Raw genomic sequence first — 11,417 nt, 5'->3', positions numbered from 1 at the left:
CAGATGCATTTCTGTTTGGAATTTGAACAGTTGTAGCACTCCCATCATTCAAAATACACAAGTCTAGTTCATCAATGAGATTGTATAAACTATTGCCTCTACTATTATTTGATTGACATCCAAAAACTATATGGTGTGCATTTAGATCTCCCATTATTATACATGGCTTAGGTACTTCAAGTAAAACCTTTTTCATTGTGCGAATATTAAACCTGTTGACATCACTATTGTGAGGGCAATATACACAAAGAATGTGCAATTTGCCCATAGATGTTTCTACAGCTACACAGATATTTTGAACGGATTCATGAAAAGTAGTGTTAACTATATCATACTGTAAATTTTGTTTGATTAGTATACCCACACCATTATGGGTATTAACTGAATTTTTATATATAAAATTATATGGTGCAAAGTTTGGAATTATACTAGTGCTTTTAAGCCAAGTTTCATTTAATAAACAGATATCAATATTATGTTTCGATAAAAAATTATTCAATAAGGCTTTCTTACTCTGTAAGCTTTGTATATTAAACTGTGCTATGTTTAAAAATGTATCCATTATTTAGTTTAATAAATTAGCTAAAAGTATTTCTTTAATTTTTTTATTTGTAATGGGTGTGTCGTTTTTATCATTACCCAGAGTAATAAGTGATTTTACTATGGCATTAATGATAATGTCGTTATTGAGAATTTGTTGTGCATTGAACGGGCCTGTAGTCACATTTTTATTGTTTGGCTTAGTAATAGCCGGAAACTCTTTAGGGTCTAACATCTGAGGGGCTATGGGAGCTGTACTCACCACAGTGGCATAACTTCTGTTGAGATTAAGATATTTATTCTTTTTTTCCTCCATTTTCTTCTTTTTAATGGGGCAATCCCTGGAGATTGCCAAATGATTGCCATTACAGTTAATACATATAATTTCATCTACATCACACTCCTTGTAGGAGTGCCGGCCGGAACATGACGAGCACATTTGCTCTCCGCGACAAACTCGAGCTGAGTGATTGAATTTGAAACATCTGAAGCATTGCAGCAGTGGTGGAATGTAGGTGTGGATCGGGTATCTGAACATCTGTATATATGCATATTGGGGCAGCGTTGTGGCAGCAAAAGTCACTGAAATCGTGCCGAGCGGGACCAGTTTTCCGTCAACTTTTTTCATGAATCTTTTAACGGAAATCACTTCCGTGTCGCACATTATGTTCTTATATATTTCCGCATTTGTTAGCTCCTTGGGCACATATCGTATGACGCCCGTCGCTTCAGTCAGGTGAGATGGAACAAAAGCTTTAAATTTGTGTCTTCCTAAAAAACTGTCCAGTTTTAGGAAATTATTGGCCGGAGCTGGTTTTTTAAAAGTGATGCCGATTTTGTGAGCATTCACTCGGTGTACTCCCACTATTCCTTTAACATTGTCCGTGAATAATTTAGTTAACGTGATGGGATTTTTGTTCCCTAACTTTTCATCTTCTTGGGATTCCACATAAACCACACAATCCGTGCTGTGGTTGTCTGGAAATTGTCTTTTATAATTTGGTTTAGTGAACACTTTATAGTTTTCATTAGTCACCTCTAATTTTCTTTTCTTGGCGTCTTTGTCACCGGGGGCCCGCCCCCCGGCGCTGTTTTCACTCATTATTATCTACTATTCACAAAATGTTACAAATTTTCTATTTACAGAAAAAAAAAGAACAATTATATACAAAAAAATTAATTATTGAAAAAACGCAAAATTTAAAACACCCGCTTAGTTTGACTTCCCGCCAAAAAGTCCATCTGATACGGTACAGCGAAGTGTTGCCAACTTTAAAGTTACACCACAGAGACCAATATTTGTTAATTTTTTTGTAGACTAATTTTAGGCTTGAAGTGCAAAATTGACATAATAACTAACTAATTAAATTAATTAGTAATTAATTAATTAACTAATTTAATTTGTAAATATTACAAATGTCAAGTTTGAAAATAGTAGAATTTTAAGGAGGTTAGGTAATCATAAACAATAAGTTTTAATATTTGTGACTTAAATTTATTTATGTTAAAAGTGAAGAATAATTGAATATTTTATAAATAATTTTGGTGAAGTTATCAAACAACTTAAGTTTAAATATAATCGAAATGGCTTTGACGGCAGTTGGATATTTGCTTATGCATCGCAATAAAGCTCCAGAAACTAGTTCATCTAGCTCAGATGAAGAATGGGATGCAATTATAAAAAATTATAATCGTGAAAACCGACAACTTAGGCCACGTATTATTGACTATGAAAATGTGATTTTTCTTGTCGCCATCTTTAAGCTTTGAATATAATAATATTATTATTTGTCATATTTCAAAACAAAATTTCAAAAATTGCGCCAAATTATTCTCAACGTTCACAACGACCCACCTCTTTAGATGGGTCGTTGTGAGCGTTGCGTGAGCATTAGTCATAACGTCATGAGTGACGTTTTCGCCGTGACCACAACGACCGCGGTCGGTATGTGGAATGGCTAAAGGAGCATTTTGATCGTCGTGAGCGCTTAGTGGAACGCACCATAAGTAACTATAATAATTAAATAACTTGATCAATTCAATTGTGATTTCCATTTACCTCCTTCTCAATATCCATACAAAATATCTATCAAACAAATAAAATTAAAATTTTCTTTTGAAAAATGCAACCATTCAGTATTTTCTTATGACGTTGTCACGTTCAACTATCGTCAGTAAACCGACTTTACAGATAACCGATTTTTATAAACTACTAGTAGACTCGACCAAGCGTTGCTGTGGCTAAGATTTTTGTTATATTACATAGTAGTAAACTATTCGAGAGAAAAGGCAGGAGAACACCAATCCACCATGCTTTTTTGGTGGACATGCCATTAAAGTGTAGTTTATGTGAAACGTTGGTAATTTTTTTGATAAGGATCAATACCTAGTTACGAATAAAGAGCCTTTTCTAGCGGTGGTATTTTAATTAAATAAAAAAAATTTAAATTTAAAAAATTTAATAAAAGGACGCTTATTGTGACGTAACTATAAAAGATATAGACAAGCTGTCGTGACATTTCTTATAGATAGTGATGTGTCCTGAAAAATTGAATTTACTAATAGTTTTCGCAGCGCACGCGATTGAAGGAAGTTTTTTGTTTATTTTTTTTACACCTTGGGTTAGATTATTCAAGTTTAAGTAAGCATTCCTATTTTTTTTGAAAATGAAACATAGCCTATGTCACTCGGGAATAGTGTAACTTGCCAACGGTGAAAGAATTTTTGAAATCGGTCCAGTAGTTTCGGAGCCTATTCATTTCAAACAAACAAAAAATCAATCCTTTCCTCTTCATAATATTAGTATAGAAATGAGGAAATAAAGGAAAAACGTTGTATTGTAGGTATATATTTATATTTACGCATACAAAGTCGGAGTCAAAGTAACAATTACACAGCTTATATAATCGTATACTTATTTAAATCGTACCACAGACAATTCGTATATAGATTAAAAATTGCGATACAGTTTATTATAATCTATGTTTGCTCTTTATTAATGTTTTCAAGTTGTTTTATTCTGACTGGCACTTGTACGGCTGGTAGATCGACGCTTTTGGCACGACGGCGGCCATTTTGTGAATCTGATTTGGCGGGTTTTAATTCGGGCGGGAGAGGTTCGAGGTCCGGCAACGTTGGCCTTTTACGCGCCAATTCTGGTGTTTTTAATATTCCACCTGTGTAAAAAATATATTATTTTGATATTCAATATATATTGTATTTATAACTTATAACAATAATAATGATCCAGGGGTTTGAGACAAAATCACTTCGACGGTCGTAACCCACTAACGCTAATCGAAAGTTATATGGGAATGACAGCAGTGTTGTTGTTGGGGGCTTTCCCTACAAATTTAGGGGGAATCTAGATGTCCTGGGGGTTTAAAACGGTACATTTATTTAGTGGGGTTTAGGGATACTTTATACAAGATTAAAAAAAAACGCACGATTCTATACAATTTATATTAATTAATAATAAATAATCAGTGGCCCTACAACCTCATTAGGTCTTCGCCTCAGATTTCTGAATCTGTTGCATGATCATTTGTCAATCTAATAGGCAAGTAGGTGATCAGCCTCCAGTGCTTGACACACGCCGTCAACTTTTTGGGTCTAAGACATGTCAGTATCCTCACGATGTTCTCCTTCATACGAAAAAATGTTAAATGCGCACATAGAAAGAAAGTCCATTGGGATCGAACCTTTGACCTGAGCTATGAGAGTCGCACGCTGAAGCCACTAGGCTAACACTGATAATTTTTTTATTTTCACAATTTATAATAAGCCTCGAAAAAAACCAACAAACTAAACCAAACATAAACATCAAACAGAAATATCATATAATATACTCCAAGATCGATTGTATCGTAAGCCGAACCACAAAAACTGTAAGAGTTTTTAATCGATATTTAGAGATATTTGAAGTTGGTCCTAAGGCAATATTCTATAGAATTTGGCATCACTGGACATTTGCTACGCTTTGTGTGACCATTTTCATACAATAATTGTCGTTAGTGGGTCACGCCCGTCTAAAATGATGTCTTAATTATGGATTTACACAGATTATATGTTTTAGTGATTTCTCAAGCATATACATTTTGTGACATACATTTTGTCTTGACGAGATATACACTGTATGTGCAAGTGTTAATTTAAGACTGTGAGGAAAAATTACTCGGTGGACCAGTGGCATAACTACACCATCTGGGGCCCGTGGCAAATTCTTTTGATGGGGCCCTATCAGTAAAAATCTTATCAGTTTAATATAATAAACTTCGAGATTTTCAGCGTACTCAATTACACGTTGTATATGTCCCACTAATGGCCATAGGCCTCGTCTCTTAGGCGAGAGGGAGTGGTCTGTAGTCCCCACGCTAGCCCAATGCGTATTGGAGACTTCACATTCATCCATAGAGCATAATATCTCTTGGGCAGGGGCTCTCTTGGGTCGGGAGCCCGTGGCATTTTGCCAGCCCTGCCACCCTATCGTTATCGTGCGGTGGACATTCTCAGCAACTCCATAGAGACCTTTCGCCGAGTCGTTTTACCTTATAGTGGGAATTATTAATTTCGTGTATCCTACATAATTATGTAATGAAATTAATAGAAGAAGAAGAAAGAAGTATTTATATTGTATATTCGACGGAGTCAATACAAAGAGTTTCGGGAGTTGTGTGGTGCGATATTGCGGTCTACTGCTGAGGAAGTTGCATGGATCTGCTCTGGCACCTTCTTAAGTTCTCTTGTCAAAAATTGCACATTAAAGAAATAGAAGCTAAAAAGTAAGATGAGTTTATATAGCGTATGTATGCAAAGAAAGAAGGTTCCACCCAGTGCTGCGCTGCGAAAAGCCTACACATTATTATTAAGCTATTGCATAGATTTTATCGCGGGCTTGGTGCGCGGTGACCGAATCAAGTAATTCCGTAACGAAAATAAAAACACACGATGACGTAATAGGTGCGGCCAATACGCGTTAGAGAGGGACAGAACGCATACTGCGTATTCACATCTCTCTGACGAGATCGGTGACGTAGCGTAAGCGCGGCCGATACGCGTTAGAGTGAGACAGATTATATAGGCGCGTTAGTCTGAGTCTGGTAGAGTGGTAGATTGAATTAATATCAAAGAAAAAAATACTGCATAAATAATAATAATTGGATAAGTTGATAAAAATGCTATGCAATAGCTTTCCCGCGGCAGTCCCCGAGTGCCACACGTTTTTTTTAAAGTTTCGTAGTAAATAAGTGTTATACAAACCTACATATTTAATAACATAATAATGTACCCTTTCTCCTCTGTGTCTGTTCTTCTGTTTCTTCTTTCTTCTCACAACCATCTGCTCTCGTTCTTGCGCCGAGTTTTTGGGATCTACTCGTATAAGAAAATATATTTTGCAATTAGTTTTTTTGTATAAATTATTATAGATAATTTAAGTGATTACTTATTATTCTGAAGTAGATAATTAGCCGGCAACGCACTCGCGAGCCACCTGAGAGTGTCCATGGGCGGCGGTATCACTTAACATCAGGTGAGCCTCCTGCCGGTTTGCCCGGTTTGGGACACCAGGTAGGAACGAAGTTCCTTCGGCTAATGTAGAATTGACACAATTTGCAAATCTCTTAAAAGACTTGAGAAAAAAAATACAAACACGAGGGGAGCAATACCACCTTTTCAACGGCTAAACAACGATAAACTCTCTTTCCTTAACTTTCGTATTATCATTCTGCCATTTTTGGGAAGCGAGCACGCGTGTGTCCTCCTTGCCGACGAAACACAGACTAAAAAATATTGCGCAATACTCGCTTGTGAATACGACTGTCGCGCCTGCGCACGTCTCATTTAACGGTTTTATTCCACGGACTTTTTCTTACGGTTTTACTATCACATTCTTTTCAGTTCGTTCGCGCAGCAAAATCCCTATCTCCTCCAAGCCTGCCGTAAGGAACTTCGTTCCAAAAATTACATTAATATCACGTTCAACAAACAATGATTGTAATATCTGACCTACCCCTGCTCCACGAGCAGCTTTGTGAGTCTGGCAACCTCAGCCCTTAAATGATGCAGCTCCTTGTCTTTTGCGCGCGACTCCTCCGCGGCGACGCGCTCACGGGCTGTCAAACGTGCGCGCATGTCGTCAAAACTAGAATAGAAACGTTTAAATTGATAACATATGACACAGTAACCGTACATTACGACGGCACATTTTGACGAATGTTTAAAATGTAATAATGTATTACCACTCTTTTCCCAGAAATATACAAATATAACAGAGATAATATATTATTAAAACTCTTTATTCGTTAGATTTAGTTAAAGAAAGTGATTAGTTTGGCTATGGCTAGAGGTTTATGGCTAGAATATAATTTCGTGTAGAATATTTTTTTTTTTTCTAAGTGGCCAGTATTGTTGTACACTTGAATATAAAACCTTTTTGCCATTAGCTAACCAATGTAGATAGGGACTTGAAGTCGATTTAACTGTTTAAATCGCTATTAGACTAATAATTATTGTTAAAAATAATAGCCGATCCGAAGCCGGCTTTTATGTCAAGACTCAAAGGAGTCTGTACGAGCCAAGGCTGTACATTCTGCTCATTCAGGCTCTCTTAGTTTTATAAGCGTGTCGATTTCCTAAATCGTCGGAATTACGCCCCGAGAGTATAGCCAAATTGCCCCGCATATGGCTGTCACCGTAAAATTGTAAACATCGTTAGATTGTAATCTATCTCGCGAGATTATAAACTGTCGAAAGATTGTGAACCTCAACGAACTGCTAACAATTTAACGTATTATTATTCGGTAGTTATATGAAATTGTTGGAAAGTAAAATTAATCTGTAATTGACCAAAGAAGTTTGAATGATAACTAAGTTAGTGTAGTACAATCTACCGAATAATAATACGTTAAATTGTAAGCAGTAAGCTGAGGTTCACAATCTTTCGACAGTTTATAATCTCGCGAGATAGATTACAATCTAACGGTGTTTACAATTTTACGTTAACATGGCGATGGAACCTTGTCACAATAACAGCTGCGTGACGTCATCCACCGCAGAAAAGTACAGACTACAAAAAAGTTAATAATAATAATATTCAAATGTCCGTCACATGTTGCTTTGAAATTAGCATGTCCTCAGTGTCCGAAGCATTTTTTAGGGCACGGTTTATATTTTGAATCAATAACTTAGAGTCCTCTTTCTCCTTAACGAAATAATTGTCCATTTTAATAATCATATCACGAGCACGGCTGTTAATTTAACTTTCTTGCTCATTTTAATAGGATAAGTATGATAACAAAAATAAAACAGGATAACGAAAATAAAAAGCAATAAAAAACACGTGTTAGATGAACTCAATACGCGTAAGCGCTGGCTGACCTTGCTCACGGTACTGACACTGACAGTTCGACGACGTCACTAACGCCCGAACCCAATAACCTATCTCAATCCATAATCCACCATCTGAGATAGTAATCTTAATCCAAATGTTGTAACAAGTGTGCCAATAATCAATCGACGGATTATAATAACCATCTGTCGATACAAGCTATCCATGAGAGGTCGTATCGGTGTCTGTGTATGAAAATGACAGTTGACGAAAGCTCGATTTGAACAATTACAAATTATTTTAACAGATTTTAACTTACACCAGTTTTTAAAATAATTAACAAAACTGTTTGTTATGTTTAAAACATACAAATGTATATTTTAAAGTTATTTGCACGGTTTTATTTACTTTATTTGGTTTACATTGATCATCAAATATGAGTGAAAACTCGGTAAAATGGAACGACAAAGAGCATTTTATCCGTCGCCAAAAATGGATTGTCTTCGTAGGGTTTGGTTATTGGGATTCAGATAGGAGATCGATTGACTGTCACAGTCTGATCTCAGATTGTTTTCAATCTGAGATTGTGGATTGATTATTGGGTTCGGGCGTAAGATGGCCGACAGTCGCAATATCAACGTGCGGGATTTATAGCAATTAACATTTAATTATTTTGCTTATATTCTATTTGTACGGGAGTGGTTTAATATAGAGTATAACTAAAATCCTCTATTATTTAACGCACAGAGTCGTACATAAAAGTTAATATTGGGCTACCAAATTTAATGCCCGATTATGAGAGTGACCTTATTTAATATACTTACAGTTTTCTTAAACATGCGCACTTTCTTGTCAAATGCTCAATTTGTTCCCTCGAAGCCTTCTCGACCTGCTTCAGTTTAGCCGCATCATCTCCCCTCTTCTCTCGCAAGTTTTTTTCTCGCTCTAGTGCCTCTCTAGGTAAGTTAGTAAGGGACAGAGATATTGAGTATTGCATATAGAAGTTTTTTTTTTTTTTTTTTTCCTTTATGGCTCTGGCACGGTTTGTGCATTAGCCAGTGTCAAGTAGGTATATAGAAGTTTGTATTGAAATAATTCAAGGAGTTTTTGAATTTGGAATAGAGTCGAAAGTTGTGATTGTATTCTGTGTATCAAGATGTTCTACAAATCATAAATATTTGAATTTAGAATACAGTATTCTAAATTTAATTAAGAAACAATAGAAAAATAAATTTGTATAGATTCAAAGTTTAACTACGCCGCTTATTTTTAGCGGGAGTTTTTGAATTTGGAATATAGTTGAAGATATAAAATATATGCGACTAAAGATTGAAGCGGGATATTTGAATTTAGAATAGCTTGTTATGGAATAAAAAGCAATATTTTATAATTTAAAATAAAATTTTGAATAATTAAAGAAAACATTCAAATTATTAGATTTTTATTATGTATATTTTATAAAATTTAAACATTCAGTAACAATAAATGAGTATAAATGAAAAAATTATTTATAGACTAGCAATTTGAGCTAAACAATGATTGTTATGACTAGAATGAATGTGTTGATGAACTTAAAATGTTTTAACTCAGTCCAAAATGGCAGTTCTAAATTTGCTTAACATAAAAACATATCGCATACATTATTAGAATAAAAATATATTTAACGCGACATTTAGTGTAATCAAACGCCTTGTTTTTTCTTTATGCGTGAATAGAAAAAGAAGGCTAATAGTAAAAGAAAGGTTGCTAGAGCGAGACGGAATGATCCTGTTAGGACGCACGTGCAGCAGGCCGACAGCAAAGCGCCGACCCAGCCGAAACTAAAACCAATGTTTATTCATTGTTTTTTTGGTTATTAAAAAAAACACACTTCTCTATGGATCTCAGATTTCTGTATCTGTATTAAAGTACTAAACGATACTAGAGCAGATTACTATTAAAAAACTTTAGGGGTGTCAAGGGACACCCGGATGGAACGAAATTCCTTTCGATTAATTTATATGTTAATTGGTATCATAACAGTATGATAGATTTTCTCGACACCAATCTTACGACGAAAAAAAAAGCCAACATCACGAGGTGTTCCCAGGCGGTCACCCATCCAAGTACTGACCTCGCCCGACGTTGCTTAACTTCGGTGATCGGACGAGAACCGGTGTATTCAACGTGGTATGGACGTTCGCGATAGCTAAATCGAAAATGTAAAATATAACAACTATAGCAAAAAGTGTCGTTACAACTTTTGGTCGTAATTTATTCCGTCTAGCCCCCTTTCGCAACGCTCGATAACTTCGTTCCAACAAGACTAATTTAGTTAAGTGATTCCAAAAATAATTTTCATTTCTTATCCCTACAAAAAAAAGCCAACATCACGAGGTGTTCTCAGGCGGTCACCCATCCAAGTACTGACCTCGCCCGACGTTGCTTAACTTCGGTGATCGGACGAGAACCGGTGTATTACAATAGCAAATAGCAAAAGTGTCGTGACAACTTTTCGTAAGAATTTTTTCCGTCTAGCCCCCTTCACAACGCGCGATAAGGAACCTCGTTCCAATAAAAAAATCAACTATGGCCTATGACCTTGAACTCTTGTTAGCGGTCAGCGGTTAGCGGCGCGAGTCTATCGTTTGGGTATCTGTATTAAAGTACTAAACGATACTAGAGCATATTACTATTAAATAAAAAGTCTATGACCTTGAACTTTTGTTAGCGGTTATCGGCGCGAGTCTATGGTTTCACTTTTTTTTAATAATTTTATTCATATAGGTAACTAAGTACACTTATTTTGTTCCGAACAAGGGGTTTTATACTGGAAAAGACTCACTACTGAAGCAAGGAGCAAGTCAGAGCTGGCAGCCAGATATTCCAGGAAACGGTTAACGGGTGAGCAGGTGGTTGAAGGAACGGCGGGTCCCGGTATCAGCGTTTTGTTTAAGGCTTTACTTATTAATCCCCACAATATTAGGGGGAATCAAGATGTTCTGGGGATTTTTAGAGGGTACGTTTATTTATGGGGACTTAATAGAACAAAAAATTGTGAGTACAAAGTACACATGTCAGAAGTGAAACTTCTTTAAATAAAATAAACATGTTTGTTATGGAACATGAGACCTAACTATCACTTATTCCACGTCATTAAATTTGAATTTGTAGGCATCTCTCATCGGTAAAGACAGAGGGTGTAGGCCGAGAGAAAAAGCCGGCGTAAAAAACTCTCGGTACTCTTTTAAAATAGCAAATTATCAAACTTATTTTAAAACAAATATCGCAAATTAATTATAAGCAGCCTGTCTAGCACTAGTCCCAGGCAATTTTATCAACTAGATAATCGTTAACTTTATAGTAAGCCTTTTTACACAGCTTTTCTTTAATACATTTCTTAAATGTATTAAAAGGCAGAGATAAAAGAGCCTCTGGAATTTTATTAAAGAAGAGTATCCCTTTTCCCAAAAAAGAATTACTAATAAATAGTCTAGTACGGGAAAATTGCAGCCTGCGTTTGTTCCGAGTATTAACATTGTGCGTATGATCTATTCTAGTAAACTTATCA

The 11,417-nt window shown here is 35.8% G+C and overlaps 1 protein-coding gene and 1 non-coding gene across 9 annotated transcripts in view; both read right to left on the bottom strand.

The window, feature by feature from the left end:
- Positions 1-3,375: 3,375 nt before the first annotated feature.
- LOC125058268 (apical junction molecule) overlaps positions 3,376-11,417 on the bottom strand; it is a 72,090-nt gene continuing 64,048 nt past the window's right edge. For 3 of the 8 annotated variants that reach the window (XM_047662318.1, XM_047662310.1, XM_047662311.1), the window contains 4 exons: positions 8,692-8,823; positions 6,551-6,682; positions 5,828-5,910; positions 3,376-3,716 (listed from right to left, as the gene is read on the bottom strand). In XM_047662318.1, the coding sequence (XP_047518274.1) occupies positions 3,520-3,716; positions 5,828-5,910; positions 6,551-6,682; positions 8,692-8,823 (544 nt within the window). In that variant the 3' untranslated portion in view covers positions 3,376-3,519. Of the gene's footprint in view, positions 3,717-5,799; positions 5,911-6,546; positions 6,683-8,691; positions 8,824-9,334; positions 9,688-11,417 lie in introns of those variants that run through there. The other 5 variants (XM_047662315.1, XM_047662313.1, XM_047662312.1 and 2 more) reach the window with 5 other exon arrangements.
- On the bottom strand, positions 9,932-10,050 carry LOC125058944. Its single transcript, XR_007118557.1, has one exon. It is a non-coding gene; the product is annotated as a 5S ribosomal RNA (ribosomal RNA).

The sequence above is a fragment of the Pieris napi genome, chromosome 18 (assembly GCF_905475465.1).
Source record: "Pieris napi chromosome 18, ilPieNapi1.2, whole genome shotgun sequence".
In the NCBI taxonomy this organism is placed as follows: Eukaryota; Metazoa; Arthropoda; class Insecta; order Lepidoptera; family Pieridae; genus Pieris; species Pieris napi.
This window is presented reverse-complemented; position numbering and strand designations above follow the sequence as displayed.